The sequence below is a fragment of the Spermophilus citellus genome (assembly GCF_964194105.1).
Source record: "Spermophilus citellus genome assembly, chromosome: 9".
Taxonomy (NCBI): domain Eukaryota; kingdom Metazoa; phylum Chordata; class Mammalia; order Rodentia; family Sciuridae; genus Spermophilus; species Spermophilus citellus.
Genome location: NC_138191.1, coordinates 119,782,901 through 119,803,425, shown reverse-complemented (window position 1 = coordinate 119,803,425; position 20,525 = coordinate 119,782,901). Strand labels below are relative to the sequence as shown.

Below are 20,525 nucleotides of genomic sequence, written 5' to 3'. Positions count from 1 at the left end.
GGTGAAGACATATTTGGAGATAGACCCTTTGATTGTGAGTTCTTGGGGACAATGGGACTACATTGCCCATGTCCATTGCTGGATCCCTCCCCCACATGCCCTAACCACACAGAGCCTACCTCAGATCAAAGAGGTTAAGAAACCATCTTTGAGGCTACTCTGGGGCAGTCAAGAGAAGATCCTTTGGGTCATTCTGTGAAGTCCTTGTAGAGTGTGTGAATAAGATGTTCTGGCCACACTCTGGCCTTGGCCCTGGCCATGTTGTGTCTTGGAATCAATATAGTCAATGAGGGTGTCCAGCAGTACTGGAACTCTGGATTGCCTCTGGATGATTGTCTGACCTGCTTCTCCCTTCACCCCTGCCACCCCGCCATAAGCGAAGTGGTGCGTTCTTGCTCAAGGCCATGAGAGAATGAGGAAAATAAATGACTGACAAACCAAACGAGGTGATCTTATCCAGCCTATGGTTCTCCAATTGCTAGTACCCACTGAGTGTCCCAATGGCTTCCCCACCCAAGCACTCTGTCTCCTCCCCAAGACTATTCACAACCTCTAATGCTGAATCCTTTCTTCCTGCTTTGGGTTCCCAGTCTTACGTTTAAATCCTACAAATGTATCCTGCTCACCTCTGTAGCTCTTCCCCAAACCCAGGCTTTAACACCTTCCTCCTCTCCACCCCACCAGGACTTTGCCCACTGTACCCACATCCCCAGACTCACCCAGGAACAAAACCTCTCGGTCCAGTCGGCACTTCAGTTGGCACTACAGGGAGGTGACGGTGAATGTGTCCTCAGGGTGAGGTTCCGCCATGGGCCCCAGGAAGCTGCTCTTGGGGCCCCCACCCAGGCCAGGATGCGCCTGCGGCATAAAGCCTGGATACCTGTAGGCGGTGTCCTGCAGGGGCAGCAGCGAGTCCCTCGGCACAGGGGACAGGGTCAAGTCACTAAGGAGTGGACAGCCATAGCCAGCAGCGGTTGCGGCAGGGCCACGGGGTGGACCAGGTGGCCGGGCCATCTCCAGTGGCTCCTTGTCGGCCTTGGGCGTGGCTGGTGGGCTAGCCAGGTGTGGGGCACTGAGGCATGCGGCCTCCGTCCTGCCCAGGAAGTCAGCCAGCAGCCCTGTACCCACCTTGCCTTCATATGGTGGGCTACGGGCAGCTGAGCCTGGTGGGTACCAATAGGCTGTGCCCTTGCAACTGGGGGAATCGTAGTGAGGTTGGCCTAGTGGCAGGTCCCGGCAGCTCAGGTGGGCCTGGGCCGCAGCTGCATGGCCCAGGCTGGCCCCCTGGAGCCCATGCTTGAGGGGCTCACAGGCAGCCAGCTTTGTGGGCGGCGGCCGCAGCTCTTCCTTGAAGCCCAGTGTGGGTGAGCAGGTGGGTGAATATGCCTTCTGCAGGCCAGTATCGAACACTGTGGGTGGGTGGGCCAGTGGTGGGAAATGCTTGCCGTCAAGCTCAGGAGCACCCAAGCTGGGTGAGTCGCAGTGAAAACCTTGGCCGAAGGTACCATCAGAAGGCGTGGATGGGTTCATGGAATAGGGTCCCATGAAGTCACAGGGGTCTCGCTCTCCCACACTGAAGGCCCTCGACTGTGAGGGCAGTGGTGACATGCTGCTGTCCCCACTGTAGTAGTCCAAGCCAAGGTCTGGGCTGTCCTGGAACAGCGGGTTGACCGGCTGTGGCTTGGGGATGAACTTGGCTTTGGCTGCTGCACCACCTCGCTCCTTCTTGGCTGAGCAGGCCCCGCCACCCCGACCACCCCGGGGCTGCCGGGGCCCGGTGCTCCGTTTAGATGGGTAGCCTGAGGCAGCGGCCGAGGCAGATGTCGAGAAGCCCAGATGTGAGGCTTCGAACAGGTCTACCTTCTTCCGTCGTCCACGGCCAGGTTTGGAGCTGCTCTGGAAGAGGACGCTCTGGTTCCAGTTGTAGCCAGGGGCAGAGGACGCCTCGTTCCAGTCCATCATCAGTTTCTCCAGGCTGGATAGGCTCGACTGGCCCTCGCTGCTCGAGGCCTCACTGTTGGCACGACGAAAACCACCACCAACGGGCTGATTGAACTGGGTGCTGTCGGAGGACGACTCGGAGAAAGTCTCAGACACGGCTGTCTGCTGCTTCACCTTCTGCGGCGTGTAGTTGGAGATGTCCAGGATCACGTTGGGCTCACTGACGTGGCAGTCAAAACTGGGATTGTAGAGCTGACTAAAGGCTTCTGAGGCCCAGTCCAGGCCTCCATAGCCCTGCCGGAAAGGCCACTGAGAAGCCCCCGCAAACTGCCGACAGTTCTCAGGCGAGGGCTGAAAGGAAGAAGAGGAGGAAGAGGCGGCAGAGGCTGCGGAGGTGGCAGAAGCTGTGGTGCCCTTGGGAACCATGTAGCCACCGGGCGAGACCGTGCTGGCCCGGCTGTCACAGCGCAGGGGTGTGGGGGCTGATCCAGAAAAGGGGGTCCCCTCAGAGCTGTTGAAGAAGGAGGCCTTGCTGGGCGGCAGGCAAGGGCCCCCAGTAGGCGGTGGGGCATAGCCAGCACTATGGGCACTGCTGGGTGAGGCAGGAAGGCTATTGCCACTGCCATAGGCAAAGCTGCAGTCCTTACTGTTAGCACAGTCCTGCCCTGTAAAGGGCTTAGCTGGGGCGAATACGCTTTGTCCAGCCCCATAGCCACTGTACTGGGCAGGGTAGGTGTTGGTGGGCGGGTGGGTTGTAGGAGAACGGGCCATAGCGGACGGCGGGGGAGCCAGCTTTGGGAAGGTCTCAGCTGCCCGGCAGTCTGAAGTGGCTGGGGTTATACCGTAGCTCGCTGCCCGTCCTGGTGGGAAGGTCTGGCGAGTGGGCAGAACAGGCTGGAAGGAGGGGTCTGCCCCAGTCCCACTGCTGCCCACTGTCACTGGGCTGGCCTTGGCTCCCCGGCTGGGGAAAGTGGACAGGCCCCGCTGGGCAGGCAGGGCACTGGTGGGAGGCCCCGCGTAGGTGCCTGATGCCTTCCGGGACTCCGGGCGAGAGGCTGAGAGGGCAAAGTCCAATAGGTCAGAGGAGTCATCCGAATCGAGCAGCGAGCGAAAATAGCCGGTGAAGAGGTTTTGGCGCTCCTGGCTGAGCTCAGTCTGGCCTGAGGGTGCGCCCGTGCCATAGTAGCTGCCTCGGCCGGAAGCCCCACTCTCCAGCCCAGTGGAGGCAAAGGCCCGGGCCTCGGTCCCTTGAAAACCACAGTTTCGACCAGCTTGCCCACCTGGATGCCCGTGGTGAGGGGCCCAGCCACCACCCTTGTCCCCAGCCCACTCAGCACCCGCCTCCCCAAAGCCTGGGCCACTGGGCACCTGCTCTGGGAACAGAGTCCCATTCTTCCGGGACCGCCTCTTACGCTTGGGCTTCCCAGTCACTGCGTCCACTTCCCCCCGGCCCCGTTTGCGTGGGTGCCCCAACTCAGTGAGGCCGGGACCCCCGACCCCAGCAGTTGTCACTGCCACCACCTTCTTTTTCTTGCCAATGCCCTCGAAGAAGTCACTGAAGGAGCATCGGGCTGCCTTGGCTGCATGGCCCCCACCCCGGCCACCAAAACCTCCTGTTTTGCCCCCACGCCGCCGGAAGCCCTGCACACGATGCAGAAAGTGGGAGATGCTTTGGGTGTCAGGGGCCTGGTGCACCGACTCCGGTTCACTGGGTGTCCAGCAGCGGGGCGGGGAGCACCGCCCAGCACACTGGCTCTGGCGGTTCAGGAAGGCCAGTTTGGCGAGGACGTCCGAGTACTCGGCCTTACTGTCATTGGCGTCCGCTGCATAGGATGGCTGGGGAGATGCCAGCTTCTGCTTCCGCCGCCGCCGCTTCTTCACCTCTGGTATGGCCATCGTGGCTGCCGCCACAGTGGCTGCCTCAGTTGCCACCACTGCTGGTTCTTTGGGCTTGCCGGGACCCAGCAGCAAGTTCTTAGGAGGGCGGCCACGCTTTCGTTTGAGAATAATGGGCATCTCACCTGGTGGGAAAACCACCACCACATTCCGCCCATTATTCTTCATCTTGAGCAATGGAGTGGGCTCTGCTGACACACGGAGGCCCAGCTCCTTGCCCTCCACGCTCAGGCTGCTACTCAAGGATGACACTTTGTATGTGGTCTTGTTCCGTCGCCCCAGAGACACAGGGATCTTAGCCATCTTCACCACCATTCGCCGCACACCCCGGCACTTGCCTTTGCGGGTAGGGACCATAGGGGTCTGGGAAGATTCTGGCTCCAGCTCTGAGACTGGGCCTGGGCCTGGCAGGGTGGGAGGTGGTGGAGGTGGTGGTGGTGGGGGCTCAACCAGGGCAGCTGCCAGTCCTGTGGGCATAGGAAGGGGGAGTAGGCGGCCCTCAGGTCCAGCATCTGCCTTACGCCCCCGTCCGGCTTTCCGCCGGCGACACAGGATCTTTGGCCTATCGGTGCGCCGCAAGGCATACTTAGGATGGCCCTCAGGCCCTGGGGGACCATGGGGTGAGCACAAGTCCAGGCGCAAGGGCTCAGCCAGTGGGCAGTGCCCCAGGGGCTGCTGGGCCTCCAGACGGCGACCTGGGACATCCAGCAACTTAGGCAAGGGGTCAAGGGCCTGGGGGTCAAGCAGCTGTGATTCCAGGGAGTCAGGCAGGGTATCCAGGGCCTGTAGAGCCAGGCCTGGCAGCCCCAGAGGATCAGCAAGAGGTTGCAGGGGTGGCAGCTCCAAAGTTTCCCCGAGTGGCTCTAGTGCCTGTGGGTCCAGGAAGCGGGGCTGGGGATCCAGAAGCTGAGGCTCTGGCTCAGGAGATGGTGGCTCGAGGGCCTGGGCCTCCAGCAGCTGGGCCTCAGGGCAGGTAAGGGAGGCCAGCTCGCTGAGGATGTCAGCGTCAGCGAGTTCTGAGTAATCAGGACCATCTGGCTCAGGCTCTGGGGGCAGACCAGTGGTGGCAGCCGTGGCCCCAGGACTGTGGCCTTGGCCAGGCTGGGGACTATCCCTAGGCTCAGGCTCAGGCTCATAGAGGGGATGGCCAGGCCGCTCCGATTTGGCATGAGAAGTGGCACGTTCCTCGGGGCTGCGGATGCTGTTGGCCAGGCTGGGCGAGGAGAAGAAGCTGTACTGTAGATCGCCGGGTGGTGGGGCAGGGGGGCGGCTCAGCCGCAGCCCACCACAGTCCAGATGCACACCGCTGTGCTGCAGGTCCTGGGAGAGTCGTGTCAGGTCCTTCATGATGTCAATCAGCTGCACCACTGGACGCAGGTTCACCCGCCCGTTATCCCAGCGGTGACAGGAGCTGCTGCTGTCTCCGGCTGGTGTGGGGCAGCGGGCCTGGGAGACCGGCCGGGCTGCCCTTGGGGGCAGCGGGTCGTCTCCCTTGGCAAGGACTGGTGGGCGCCGGGTGCTAGGGTCCCGACGTGGGGGTGGGCGTGGGTTCTCGGAGAAAGTGTGGGTAGAGAAGGCCTTGTCGGGTGGACTGGCAGGGGGCCGGGTGGGAAGCAAGGGCCGGGGGGTGGGGGGGCCACCGGGGTAGTACTTGGGCTCCCGGAGGTAGTCAGGAGAGCTGCACACGGCACTGGAAGTCACCACCAGGCCCTGGGGCTTCACACGCATCCTGACCTTGTCCTCCGCGGGCCTCCGGGCGGGGCCGGGGCTGACATGAGGGTGCGAGAAGCCGGGACCAGGACCTGCTGGGCAGGACAGGCAGGAGATCCCTTATTGAACATGGGCTTCCCCTATCCCAATGAGTCCCTGGGTCCCCTCCCCAAGGTCTCAGCCCCCTTACCAAGCTCAAGTCCCTGCCCCTAAGCCCAGTCTCCCTGCAGATCCCCAGCCTTTCCCAAACCACCTGTGCATAGTGAACCCCTCACGGGCCCCAATCACAAATATGGACAACTGACGCCCTTCTCCACCCTGGCTATGGGCTAAGGAAGCCCATTAGCAGGAGGCGGCCACCACTCCAGATCAAACTTAATATCTTATTGCAGGTATGGCTCTCCTCATTCCAACCCCAACCCTTAGGACTCAAAGAAGAACCCTGGCCACTCACCCTCGGCTCTGCCGCCTGGGCTGTCACACTGGAGATCTCTGTGGGCAACAAGAGAGGCGACAGGAGATCTGAATCCCCCATGTGACTGGTGGCCACACTCAACCCTTCCCACCTGCCCACTCACTGGCCCAGCCTCCTCCAGATGCCACCCCCGTTCCTTCAGCACCCCCTCCAGTGTGTACACCCGGCTGACCTGGGAGAGAGAGGACCCCCGTGCCTGGGGGCTTTGCCCGTTGCTGGCTATCAGCTGTGGGTACTGTGGAGCACTTTCTGCTTGAGCCCCGGCCTCGGGCCGTGGACAGCGCCTGGAAAGGACCATCTCAGCTCAGGTTTAGTAAGCACCTACTGTGCGCCAGGTACTGAGCTATTAACAACCACATTTTGCAGATGAAAAAAAAAATGAAGGCTCACAGTTGAAGTAACACCTTTCATTCAGACACCCATTATTTATGGAATGCCTACCTTGCACAAGGACTGGGCAGACAGACATTGATCAGATAATCATAAGTGATTTCATGATTAGTGTGATAAGAGTTGCAAAAAAAAAAAAATGAAGACTGCATGAGGTCAGAGGTTGAGTGATCACTGGGGAGTCAACCACAAAATCCCCTACTTCTGGGACACTTTCTCTGTGGCCAAGGGTGGGCCAAGCAATTTATTTAGATGATCTTGTCCCATCCCCTTCACAACTGTGATCAATATGATCATTTTTACAGAAACCATCCACTGTAGGTGTTAAACTCCTGCAGGGCAAAGTTAGCTGTCCTACTCAGTGTTGCAGGAATCTCCCAACATCCAGAATCACACATGGCCCACGGAGTGGCCAAAAAGGTATCTGCTAACAAATGAAGCTCACAGAATAAGCAACCAACCCTGCCTTTTCCCAGGAGGCTCTTTCTTATTCTTCTCCGGACCCAAAAGTGTGACCTAAGAAGGATGCTGGCAAAGGGACAGAGACAAGAACGTGGAAAGGGACATTCTCCGACTCCCTTCTCCACTTCCTCAGAGAGACTCTCTGATGCTCCATCCTACCTCTGGCCTCTGTTCAGCCCCTATCTATTTCACCTTCATAGCATTTATCACAACTGTAATCAATTACTTGTGTGACTGGCTGTTTAGTGTGTCTCCCCGGAGAGTGTGGGCTCTTCAGGGGCAGGGATCACATCTGTCTTGTTTACCATTGTATCCTCTGACCCCAGGGCCTGGGCTATGGATGCTACATAAATATTTACCAACTAACTCCCTGAGCTGATCATGGCAGAGCTGGGATTTACATCCACGCAAGTCTGACTCCCAAGGAAGCCTTGGGGACTCAGGACTGGGCTGATCCCGGGGAGCTAGGATCTTAGGGAGCTGAATGGCCCCTGATCGCTGAAAGGGTCATAAAGACTGACACTTATCACTGCCTAGTGTTTGGCTTTGACCCAGCTTTGAATCCCCTGGACCCATCCCCTATAGACACATGCAGATTCTCAGTTGCTGCCATATTATCCAGTGCTGTCACCCCATCAGCAGATTGAAGAGCTGACTTAGGAACAGGATGGTGTGAAAAGGAACACCCCTCTGTTCCCTTTTGGAGGGCAGCAATGTGCAACCTACAAGGCACCTCCACATACACGATCCACTGAATCTTCACAGCAACCTGGGAGGCATGCAAGGTTTATTATCCCCACCTTATAGAGGAAACAGGCCCAGAGCAGTTGTGAAACTTGCCTGCAGTCACACAGCTGCTCAAGAGGAGGCTTCCTAATTTTGCCTAAGGCAAAAGCCTCCTTCCACTCCAGGCTCCTGCAGCTCTCCTCCAGCCACTCCTGGAAAAGCTCCTTCTAGAGCCACGGTCTAATTTAAGGCTGGGAGGAACCTTCAAATTATCTAAGCCATTGGCTTTCAAACCCTGGGCCTGGGGGAGCTGTGTAACATTCCAGATACCCAGGCCCTAGTCCAGGGGAGTCTGACTCACACATCTGAGGGACATCTGGGAATCTGTATTTTTAATCAGCTGCCCCAGTGGGTACACTGTCCTATTGCCATCTCATGCCTTCCCATTTTATAGATGAGGAAACAGAAGACTCTGCCCAAGGCTACAAAATGGCATCTGAAGGGCCCCTTTGTTGTTTATCCAGGTGAACCACCCCTCTGCCCACTGTTCCTTCCCTCCCTGCAGGTCCCAGGCTTCAGCTGCTCCTCACTATCCTACCCTCAGGCTCGCTCAGGACTCTGCTCTCCTGGGCGGTAGACCTGGCCCCTCCCAGGTCAGGCTCTCTCTGCTCCTAGGACTTGGAGCACTGCTGCTCTTGCAGGAAGAACTGTGGGTAACAGCCTCCCAAAGTGGGGAAAAGGGCTCAGACAATGGAATTTCCAATTTCCAACAGTATGGTTGGTCCTTGGCTCTGATGCCCTGTCTGAGATACCTACCAACAGCCACTATCCCTCCCTTACCACGGGTGGGGCTCTGCAGACCTCCCACTTGGGGCCTGAGGGTGTGATCTTGGCAGCAGAGACAAACCTCCTCTCCAGTGGCTGCTTCTGTTCCACCCACCCGTGAAGACCTTTGGCCACGTCCTCCTGACTGTCCACTGCTCTTTTTGCAGCCTCTGGGATCTGAGGCTCAAGCAGCTGGCTCCCCTCCCCGCCACACCCCAGCAGGCAGTCTTCTCCTGGCCCCCTCCCAAGGGTACTACCCAGCCCTGGTCTGTGAACAAAGTCGAAAGGGTCCTTCTGTCTGCCTTGTCTGCTTCTGGGTCAGTGTGTCTGAGCTTGCCCACAGGGACGCCAGCCGCTGGGAGGGGGCTGGGGGCCCCAACCTGCTGCACAGTGCCGGGAAGCGCCAGCCCACATCCTTGAGTCCCTAGCCCCACCCTCCCCGCTGTGGCTGTGACCACCCCACCCCTTCCCCACCCTCCTCCCCTCCCCCACTCACAGCCTCCCCAGGGGAGCCCGGCTGCCAGCCCCAGCACTCACTTCCGGCCTCATGACCCTCTCTCTCCAGCCTTATGCACTCCCCTCCCTTTCCCCTCCCAGCCTGGTCCGTGGACCCAGGGACATCCTCTTGGCAGTGAAATACACTGTATCACAGGGGCTATCACTGCTGTCCTGAGCCCCAAGACCTTTCCCATTGCCTCTTTTTCCCTCCCAGGGCCTCACCTCTCAGGCTCATCTCCCTCAGGAATGAGGCAGCACCCCTCTCAGTCTCCTTCCCTTCAGCCCCCCACCTGCCGATCCAACCTGAAGCTCTTCCAACCTGATTCCAGCCCAGAATCATAACAAAAGTAACAATGATGGAAATAATAATGGCATCTTATTTGGTTCTAAAGGTAGGCACAGAGAGGTCATGTTATATCCTTAAAGACAAACAGCCATGTCAATTATGCCAGAACTTGACTTTAGTTTCATTGAGCTCCTCTAAACTAAACTACTTTGCTGTTCAGGGATTCAGCTCCCTCTCAGCCTGCCTCCTCTAACTGTCCTAGTCCTAACTATAAATTCTAACTGTTGACTTCTAATCTACCTTCTTCCTAGCTTCCTGTACCACCTCCCACAGTAGTCATCCAATGCACTACCTTCCCTTGCCACTAGGTGTCCCCTTAGAGCCACTGATGCCCCCAAGGGGAGCTGGTCCAGCCCAGCGCCAACACCCCCCCCCACTCCGCCCCAGAGCCATCAGGGCCCCCCCACAGCACAGCACACCCTGGCCACACAGAGCTCCTTTGTGCAGCCCTCGCCCACCCCCTTCCTGTCCAGAGTGGGGCACCTGGCAAGCAGGTCTGCCCCCAAACCGCCCCCCTGCCAGCCCCCTGCCCTGAGTGCCAGGTGTGTAGGCGCCACTGCCAGCTCTTGCTGGACCTGAGGGTCACCCTGCTGGCGGCCCTCCCTTCCTCCCTTCGAGGTCACCCAGGGACTGTGCTTCCCGCCCTGCTCCGCCCCCATCCCCTCCTGCCCTTGGCCCTTCCAGACTCCCGTCCTTGTCTTCCTTCTGTCTCCCAGAGGACTCCCTCCTCCAACCCCACCAGGCCCTCCCCCCACCTCTCACCCCCTCCCACAGCCCTCCCCGGAGAGCACCCCATTCGCCCCGCCCCTCCCGCCCAGGTCTGAAGAACTCCTCCTCCTGGAAAGTCACTGCTGGAAAGGAAGTGACTTCAGCGATTTGGCCACAAGGCTGGGCACTGCTGAGCCCAGCTCAGCTCAAGGCTTGCCCGGCCCACCTCCAAATGGAGCCACGTGCACACACCACCCAAGCGTGCACCCAGAACCCTGAGCACACACCTCTCCACCACAAAGTACTCAGATCTTGTCTACACATCTCTCCAGAGTGTACTAGGAACTTGTGTACATATGTCAACACTCAGTGTGGCACACACAACATGCCCATGCCCACCCAGAACCTAACCTGCATCCCACATGCTCACCACTCCAGGGTACCACTTACAAAGTCCTAGAACGTCTCCCCATTAGCTTAGTTGATTTACATAACCCGTGCACACATAACCATGAGCACCTAAGGACAGCCCAATGCACACACCTGCTTGCACACAAGTCTGAGTGCCAGCAAATTTACAGCCCCCCGGTACACACAGCCTCGCATCCTCTCAGGGCCTCCCCACCCTTCCAACTCCAGGAGGCCCCACCCCCAGACCTCAGGCCCCAGGAATGCTCCTGTGGAAGTTGGGTGGGGTCCCCAGCAGGCTGAGCTCTAGAGAGTTTCCTGGAGCCCAAAGGCTTCATGTGTCAGTTTAGGGAGTTGCCTTTGCAGGGTAGGGCAGCCCCACCTGGCCCAGGCCTGGGTGGGCTAACTTGGCCCAGGAGTAGGGAGGCGGGTTCTACCACTGCCCCCGTCCCCTCCCAGTCTTCTGAGGGCATCCTAGCACACCTGGATTACCCAGGGCCTCCTAGCACCTCACCTTGGCCTCCCTGCTCTTTGCTTCCACAGAATCCAGTAGAAAGGTGTCCTGGGGGGTGGGGGTCAGCTGCACACATCAGGCACTGTTGGTTTCCACCTCTGCCCTGAGTCTCGGTCACTGTCAAAACCCCTTTCTCCTCCCAGTCCTTTCAGGTCATCAAGGCACAGCAAAAGAGTCCTCAGGTTAGAAGGCAGGAAGGACTCCAGGGACTCACTGTATATCCATGAGCCTCAGTTCCCCTTTCTGGATAAGGGGAGTTTGAGTAAGCTGGGTTAATATCTCTTGACTTTATTTAAAGGGTCTCTTTGTTGCCTAAGCTAGGAGGGGATCCCTTTTGGACTGGAAAGCAAGTCCCTGACCCCCACTTCCTGGGGGGTGGCACAGGAACATGGTTACCTGAGCAGGCTGTGCAGATAGGCCTGGCTCAGCAGGAAAGGCCTATCTTTGCCAGTGTCCCCAGAGTGGTCTTCTTGGAGGCCTGAGTGTCACCTCTCACCCGGGGTCCTCTGCACAAGCTCAGCTGGGCGGGCTCTGGAATCCAGGCCAATGGATAGACAATCAGGCAAGCTCCCATCTGTGGAAGCAAACACAGCAGAGCAGGTATGAGCATGGATGCAGGTGACCCAGCCAGGGAGCAGGGCGCACAGGGATTTTGAGCCAGGAGGCTGTCCTAGATGGGGTTCAATCCAGCTCTAACCTCATCTCAGGGGGGAGTTGTGAAACCCCAGCTCCAGTCAGAAAGGTCTTTGTATGTTTTGGTGCTTACACGCACACACGTGTACACACACCATGGCTGGGGAGAACCTGGTCTTAGGGAGTTAGATAGATCTTGGCTCAACTTCTCCAGGCAGCAACCTCTTTGGTTCTCCATTTTTTCATCTCTAAAATGGGGAGAATAAGATCTTATGGAGGGCTGGGGATATGGCTCAAGCAAGCGGTAGCGCGCTGGCCTGGCATGCGTGCGGCCCGGGTTCGATCCTCAGCACCACATACAAAACAAAAAGATGTTGTGTCCGCCGAGAACTAAAAAATAAATATTAAAAATAAATTCATTCTCTCCTCCCTCTCTCTCTCTCTCTCTCTCTCCTCTTAAAAAAAAAAAAAAAAAAAAAAAAAAAAAAGATCTTATGGATAAGCCAGGCGCAGTGGCACATGCCCATAATCCCAGTGGCTCGGGAGGTTGAGGCTGGAGGATCATGAGTTCAAAGCCAGACCCAGCAAAAGCAAGGCACTAAGCAACTCAGTGAGACCCTGTCTCTAACAAAATACAAAATAGGGTTGGGATGTAGCTCCGTGGCTGAGTGCCCCTGAGTTCAATCCCCAGTAAATGCCCCCCCTCCAAAAAAAGAAAAATCTATGGATAGAGAGGAGCAATCTGAAGAAGCTATACGTGCCAAGACCTTGCCCACAATGCAGGCAAGAGAGCTGCTGTTCAGGGCGATGGTGGGTGTAGATTTCCACGAGGGTGCCCATGCACCATCAGCAACTGGTGGTGTCTCTTGTTTTCTATAATAACCATGGCCTTCTTCACCATGTCCCTGCTTCCAACCCATTTGTCTCGAGGTCTGTACTAGAGCCCCCAGGGGATCTGGGATCCAGGCCTCATGAACTGCTTATAGGTCTTGGTTGCCTGGGAATTTATGTGTGTGTGACAGAGATTCCGTCTGTATAAATGCATGTTGGTGAATGTCTCATTGTCTGGGTAAATACACCTGTATGTGGGTTCTGGGTCTACTTAGCCTGTCTGTATGCTTCCCTGTATTTCTGCATGCTTAAGGGTCTACATGTATGGGACCGTGTCTGCTCAGATGTGGTGTGTGTGCACATGTGTATGCTAGGCCAAGTGGGATCGGTGTCTTCAGTTACACAGGTGGGTATGTGCACTGTCTGAATTTCTATTCTGTTCACCTTTGTGTGTGCATCTAGCTGAGCCTGTGTTTGTATGCTTGTGAGACTCAAGCATAAGCGCCTGTGTCTGTGTGTGACAGGTGTGCCCAGCTGCGGTCAGGCTGTGCCTGTTCCTGTGTGCGCACACACTGTGCCTGGCTCTCTGTATCTAGCTGTGTCAGGAGCCAAACCGGCTCCTGCCTGTCTCAGAGCTCTCTGGATGTGTGTGTGGTGGGGGGCGGGGGCGTGCGGCTGATCCTCTGCTGTCCCTGCAGGTTTCCAATCTCGAGGCCTGTGACTGCGGGCACTGGTGTCACTGTAGATCAGCATTGCCTCCCTTCTACCTCTGCCTTTCTCTGGGTTTTCAGGGTCATGGTGTGATGGTGTGACTGGTCACGGTGTCCCTGTTGGTCTGTTTCACTATGGGTCAGTATGTACTTGTTGTGGGTGTGTCCCTGAGTGTGTGGATTTGTGTGACCTTATCATTGTGTCTGTGTATCTGCATGTGTTTCTGTATGTTGGTGGGTCCTTGTGCTGTGTCATTGTATGCCTGTGCCAGTATAGCCATGTGCCAGCGTCCACACGTGTGAACAGGCCTGTGTGCCACAGTACGCCTGTCAGCACAATGGTGCCTCAGTGTCTGTGTGGTACCTCGGTATGATGTGTGTGCATGTGCATGCAAGGAGAGACCCTTTGTGAGACAGTATGTGTGTCTGTGTCACTGTGTTTATATGTGCCTGCTTCCCTCCTCCCTCCCTCCCTATCTTCTGCTTTCTCTCTCTCTCTCTCTCTCTCTCTCTCTCTCTCTCTCTCTCTCTCCTCTCTCTGTGGGAGCCAGACAACTCCCCAAGCCTGGATTAGGGACAATTTATCCACAGGCAGAGAAGGAGAATTCCAACCTGCCAGAGCCTCCCTCCTCTGATCTGTCCCCCCTTCCCTGTGGTTGGGTGGGCACAGAAATGCAGCCTGGCAGCTCCCAAGCCCTTGGGGAGCCCCCACCTCTGCGGCTCCCCAGAGGCCTGGGAGGGCAGAAGAGATGGAAATTTGGGTGGCTCCAGAGCCCTCCAGTGGAGGTGGACCACTGCCCCCCATCCAGGTCCCCACAGCTCAGCTCATCTTGGCCCTGTTCTCCTGCATATGGTGGCGGGTCCGGGGAGTCTGCATGGGGTCTGCCTGCCCCCAGGGGTGGGGAGACCTACGGAGCAGAGCTGCCCCCAGCTCCTGCACAACCTGGTACTCCCCAGTTGATAAACACCAGCCCCCACCAACACAAATGACCAGGGAAGTTGTGACTGTGCCCGCTCAGGCTGGGGGAGGCGGAGGGCAGTGTGGTGGGGGAATGCAGCAAGGGGGAGCAGGGCCGGGCTGGGACCAAGGCTCCCTTCACGGTGCTCCAGGCGCAAGGCAGAATCACATGTTTCCCATTAGCTGCTCTGGCCTCCTTGTTCAGGGGGTGTTGGCTGGGGGAGATTTGTTCTGGTTGCAGACACCAGCAGAGACCACACAAGAGAGAGAGAGAGAGAGAGAGAGAGAGAGAGAGAGAGAGAGAGAGCAAGAGAGGGAGAGCCAGAGGGAGAAAGGAAAAGAGAGAGACAGACACATAGGGAGACAGAGACACAAGACCGAGAGAAACTGAGAGACAGACACACACAGACACAAAAAGGGGGACAGAGACTAGTGGTAAGGGACAGTGGGGGACCGGTTGGGAGGCAGGTGCCAAGGGCAGTGGGCTGAGACCTAGGCAGAGGCTGCAGGCAGGTATACGGGTCAGGCACAGAATGGGAGGGGACCAGAAAGACCTGAGGGGGAGAGGCAGCAGGAGGGGGTCACCAGCATGCAGGGGAGGGCACTGATGGAGATGGCAGTGGAAAGGGACAACCAGGGACTAGACTGTCCCACAGGAACCTGAAAAAAACGGATGAGGCAAAGACAGGGTGGGCCGGGGGAAGGGCTAGGTGAGGGCAGGGGGAGGCCGTGCTGGGCGAGGGCGGCCACGCCGGCCTCCCGCCTGCTGACCCTCCAGCCTTGGAGATAACAGGCCCGAATAGTGCTGACTTGCGGTTCAGAAATCCAATATCCTCCGCGGCGCACTAATCGACTACCTGAGCTCCCGGCCCGCGCCGAGCGGCTCCACAGCCTTAATTAGTTTAACAGTTTCAGGGGCAGAAGAGGCAGCGAATAGGGTCCCCAGGCCCATGGGGACACAGCCCCCCGTGCAAATTCTGCCTGATGCCACACCTTCACAGGCACACACCTGCCCCGGCCCCAGAGGCCCCCATTGCTCGCGGTCTGAAAAACACTGGGTCCTTCCTCCTGGGGAACAGTCCCAAGGGTTGGCACCTGGGTCAGAAGATAGGTCATGAGACACTAAGACACCCCTCCACACACACACTTTGACCTATGCTCAGGGCCTCTAGTGCTTCCTCTGGCTGGCCCTTTGGGGCCATGTGGTCTGCCTAGGGAGGCCCCACCAACAGCTAGCACCCCACCCCTGGGCAACATGTTGTCTCTTTAGGGTGAGAGACGGGCTACCATGAGCTACCACGTTACTGTCTTCCCAACAGCAGAAGAAAATCACACATCACCCCCCACAGAAGCACGAGATGGGCACATGGTGACATCTCTCACACATGCAACAGCCAGAAAGACAGGTACACAAGTCTGTGACAACCCTCCTAACAGATGAGCTGGGCACATAACCTGTCGCTTCCCTCTAAGTATGAGATGGTCACATCTAACACCTCAGTCAGACAGGTCTCCAGGTGGTCATCTCTCACAGGACTATCATACAACCAGGCACCTCCAATGCCAGAGAGGGTGTGGGAGGCACAGAGAAACTGTCACACACAGCCTAGCAAACAGCTGCACACATCCCCACGAGACAAGCCTCTTTTTCTACCTGGGGGGAAGGCACAGACCTCCCTCCATCCACCAGAACCCGAGGCTGGGCATAACCAAGCCCCTTCCCTGAGGTCTCCCTACGGATTGTTGGGATGGGTATGTGACATGTCACCTCCCTGACTGCTTGGGACAGGTGACAGTCTGCCCACCCACACCCCTCCCCCACCACTGTCGCCAGCCTGAGTGGTGCTGTCCTCTGCCTGCAGAGGCGTCACAGCTCACAGGGCATGAATGTCACCCCAGCACTGCCAGAGCCAGGCACAGCCACACGTTGCCCCAGTGACAAACACCACTGGCCCCAGGAGGAGGTGGAGGCACACAGGACTCTGGGTGTGACCTTGGTCCCTGGACACCATGAGGGGCGGTGCTGTGGCCTTCTGCCTGGGTAACCCGTGCTGGGGGAGAGAAGTGCCGGGAGGAAGCTGCCTGGGCACAGAGATAACCTGAAATGCCACCTCTCCAAACACCCCCTGCCCCCATTTCTCATTTAACGTAGCTGTGTATCTAGGCAGGGGGCAGAAGGAGCAGTGGAGGGAGGGCTGTCACTGAAGCTGTTTCTGTCACACTATTTAGAGATTGGTGGGAAGCAGAGGGTCTAGGGCTTGCTGTCACCGCACACTCCAGAGCAGGGAGTGGAATAATGAATGGCTTGAGACACCCTGTGCTGTGAGGGGTACTCCTCTTCCTTGGAAAGGCCCTCTCTCTAAACTTCAGGCCACAGAGCTAGTGACAAGGAGGCCAAAGTCCAGGGGCATGACTCACCCAGGGAACAGGCCCAGCCTGCTGGCCAGAGTGGTGAAGAAGGCCAGAAGCCAAGAGGCCCGGGTTCAAGTCTGAGCTCCTCCCAGGCCAAGCTGGGTGACCTTGGAGCAGAGGCTCAGCCTCTTTGGCTTTGGGGAGGTGGAAGGGAAGTGCCAGGTCCAGAGAAGCTGAAGGGGTGGGCCTGGGAGGGGGAGCATGGGAAGGATAGTGGGCTCCTCCCCTGACTCTGCTCTGCTGCTTCCTCACAGGGAACCTCATCTTCCTGCACCTCAGTCTCCTCATCCGGAGGTAGAGACATTAACATGCATCTCACAAGAACACACAGCATAAAGTGGGCAGGTGCTCAAGAAACAGGAAGTCTCTTTCTGAAAAGAGGGAGAACTAGATGAGGAGAAGGCAAAAGACTTGCCCAGGCTGGTTTCCCACCTGAGCTGTTTCTTTAAAATTGCCTGGAAGAGTGTGTGTGTGTGTGTGTGTGTGTGTGTGTGTTGGGGGTGGTCCCGTTGGATGCAGAGAAGACCACCCCAAGACCAAGGGATTTGATAGGACTGTCATCCCCCTCACCTTTACCCTAAATAAACCTCACTTTGCCCACCTTCAAACCTTGCACTAGAGCAGCAGCTCAAAGGGAGGAGCTCAGCCCACATCCCAGCTCCCCATGACCCCAGAAGCACCTGCTGCTCAGAATGAGCAGGGGACCTGGGTAGTCAGCACTGTACAAGAGCCCCCCTCTTACAAGAGCCCAGAGAGGGATAGGCCTAGCCTGAGGTCACACAGCAGCAGCAGAGCCCAGAGCTCTGGTCAGGAACAGCCTCAGAACAGAGTTCCTCCAGCCCCTGGGGGTGGCTGGAGCTGGGGGGCCCTGAGGGACTGAGCAAAACGTGGCGACAGATGGCCTGCCGAGGCAGCGGCGATCTGGGCGGCTGGCAGGCATGCTCGCTCCCGCGCAGGGAAGCAGCTAATTTTAGCTGAGGCCTCGATGCCAGCTTTGTTCCCCCCACCCACCCGCCGAGGGGGCCCAGCATGCCTTGCGTGCAACCCGCCTCCCCCAGGCACCCCTACTCCCCCGCCTGGCCCCTTGGTGAGTAGTGCCCAGACCCCAGGGTCCTAGAACTGTCTGCCTGACCAGGCCTCACCACACCCAGAGGCAAGGGCTGGGCTCTAGAGGCCTGGCTCCCCACTCCAGGCCTGTTTGCCCATGACTCCGAGCTCATTCCTTGAAGAGGGATGACAGGAGGAAGGCTAGAGGCCACTGCCCAGACTGGGAGGGCTGGACAGCAGGGGCTGCCAGTGTTGGGGGAGGCGGGCACTGTCCTCCACCCAGCACTTAAGGAGACAGGACCCTGATTCCACCAGGACCTTGATTCTTCTGGGCTGGAGTCCTTTCTGCTGTTGGTGAGCAGGGGCTCGGGAGTTACTCAAGACTTTCCTTGTTCCTCATAACTTTGAGTTTGCTTCAGGGACTCTGATAGTACTTTCTTTTTTTTTTTTTTTAATATTTTTTTATTTTTTAGTTTTTTGGCAGATACAACATCTTTGTTGGTATGTGGTGCTGAGGATCGAACCCGGGCCGCACGCATGCCAGGCGAGCGCGCTACCACTTGAGCCACATCCCCAGCCCCTCTTATAGTACTTTCAAGAAGTCAGAGCTAGAGCAAGGGTATAACCCTGTGCCACAGGGGTAAACCGAGGCATGGTCCAAGACAGCTATTACTGTACCAGGAGAGGACCAATCTCAGGAATCGGTGAGGTCTAGACATGATCTTCTGTTAAGTCCTTATATCTAGGAGGCTTCTTGGCTGACACAGAGCCCCTGGGAGTACTCACTACCTGGGCTGGTAAAAGATGAACCAGGTGGATAAAGCCCATCCTCCAAAACCCCACAAAGGGAGACCTGGCACCCCACTCTCTGCAGGCTCTTTAACCTGAGACCCTCCCTTTCAGGTTCATACATGCCCAATGGGGCTTTCAAGTCACATGGCCCTCACTAGTAAGGGGGCTCTTTGGGGGTGATTCTGGAGGACCTCCCTCAGTTCCACAACCAGGGGCTGAGAGAAATGGCTAAGAAGGAAAGAGAAGGAGGAGACCTGAAAGGAATTTCTGTATTTAGAAGGAAAGTCAGAGAAAGAGAAGGAAAGGGAGGGAGAAATCAAGGCAGAGAATTAGAGACAAAAAGAGGAAGATCATGGAGAAAGAGATAAGGAAGGAGGGCTTGGGAGACAGTGACCAGGAAAGAGAGGAAAGGGATGGGGAGGGGGGACACATGCCACAGGAAGGAAGACAGCAAGAAAGAGATTCAGGAAGGGAGAAGAAGGAGGAAGAAAAAGACAAAGAGAGACAGACAGGATGATGCAGAGACAAAGACACACGCACACAGAAGGAGAGAAAGAGAGACAGACACATGGTGGGAAAGAGACAGAGGAGCCTGCCACAGGCAGGCCAAGGCAGTGACCCAGGGAGCTGGAAGTAGGGAGTGACACACCCAGAGACCATCAGAGACAGCAGAGAGGGTGAGCCACACTCCTAGAATGGGGCGGGAACAAGGGGGAGACACTAAGTGATAGAGTGTGGGGGGAACAGCAGGAGTAGGCAGAGGCAAGGAGGGAGGGGGCGTAAGTAGGAGAAAGAGGAGGGGAGATGTCATCGCCAGAACTGGGGGGGACAGAGGACAGAAATGGAATGTGGGTCTAGGCATGAGGCTCACAGATGCATCGGCTCCGGTTTCAGCTGGGGCAGTTGGCTGCTGGGGGGGGGGGAGGAAGGAGCAGAGCTGGCGAGGGAGGGGGCCTGTTGCCATGGCGGCGGGCACGGCAGGGGCACAGTCTGCTGGCACTTGGAGCTCTGGGCATGGTAGGGGGCTGACTGAGGGGGGAAAGGGGGGTGATGGAGAAGCCTTGCCCTCGCCCTTGCCCTCAGGGCTCTACCATGAAGAAAGTTTCCAGAGAGCGGTTGGGAGATGCTGGGAGTGGAGCACAGCAATGGGCCCTGCCCAACCCCTTGGAGGCTGCAGGGGGGGGGGCATCCTTCTCCAGGTTGCTTGTGCCATCCTAGGTTCCCACTGGTGTCTCACGCTGGCCCCTGGGGACCCTTCTTCTCTGTCCCCTCTGGTCTAGCTGAAGATCCCACATGCTGCTGCTGCTGCTGCAGCCTCTGCTTGCAGGGGAGCAGCAAGATTGTGAATTCAGGATCTGTAATCCTAACGCAGAGCCCAGGCCTACCGGGCTCCAGTTACCAAGGAGACGGCGGGTCAGAGGGCAGAGCGGGGCGCCCGCTCCTCCAAGTCAGAATCCCAATTGTTAAAGCCCAAGAATAAACAGCTGAAGCGGCCGTGGGGGGGCTGGGAGGGGGACTGAGGTCTGCATCGGCTCAGTGTGGTGTTGTCAAGCGAGATGTCACTAATTGTCTGAAGGAACGGGCTGAGGCAGCTCTTAACTGCTTCTGTGCCACCAGAGACACCTTGGCTGCCTGGCCTCATCCCTGGGGCCTCCCAGCATTCCGCTGGGCCAGCTTGTTGGTGGGGGAGTGCTGGCCCAACATAGTCCCTGCCTCCCTTGCACTGAACCCCCACATACTTTGGTTCCCAACACTCTTTGCCCATCTTGGAACCTCCCACCTGTAAGCTAAATCTTTATGTCCCTAGAACCAGCACCCCCCAATCACTGGAGCCATAATACTCCTTGTAGCCCAGAACTGCCCCTTTTGGCCTGCAAAAGCCCTTCCAGCATCTCCTCTTCCCAGCAGTTAGAGGTTCTGCTACAAGCTGTGTGCACTGCAAAGACAGACCTAGGGTTCTTCTGGTCTTTGCAGAGAGGGAGCAGTTGGACAGAGATCCTCCCGTGGAGAAGGGGAAGTCCTCTAGCAATTCTCTGTGCAACTCCCTACTCTCAGTCACACATGAGAGTTAAAGGTCTGAAAGAGGTCAGGAATCCTGGTTTCTAGTTTTGATTGTTCTACCTGCTAAGTGACTTACTTTCCCTTCATGAGCCTGTTTCCTCATCTATCATCCATCCTAAACTGAGTGCCTTCTCTGAGCTAGACCATGTCTATAACCCCTGCCCAGACGTCGTCCCAGTGGG

At 57.4% G+C, this 20,525-nt stretch overlaps 1 protein-coding gene across 8 annotated transcripts in view; it reads right to left on the bottom strand.

The window, feature by feature from the left end:
- Window positions 1-20,525, bottom strand: part of AHDC1 (AT-hook DNA binding motif containing 1) — a 66,587-nt gene that overhangs the window by 10,509 nt on the left and 35,553 nt on the right. For 5 of the 8 annotated variants that reach the window (XM_081308971.1, XM_081308968.1, XM_081308970.1 and 2 more), the window contains 4 exons: window positions 11,296-11,473; window positions 6,195-6,306; window positions 6,002-6,039; window positions 720-5,639 (listed from right to left, as the gene is read on the bottom strand). In XM_081308971.1, the coding sequence (XP_081165097.1) occupies window positions 763-5,565 (4,803 nt within the window). In that variant the 5' untranslated portion in view covers window positions 5,566-5,639; window positions 6,002-6,039; window positions 6,195-6,306; window positions 11,296-11,473 and the 3' untranslated portion in view covers window positions 720-762. Of the gene's footprint in view, window positions 1-719; window positions 5,643-6,001; window positions 6,040-6,194; window positions 6,307-11,295; window positions 11,474-20,525 lie in introns of all 8 variants that reach the window. The other 3 variants (XM_081308973.1, XM_081308974.1, XM_081308975.1) reach the window with 2 other exon arrangements.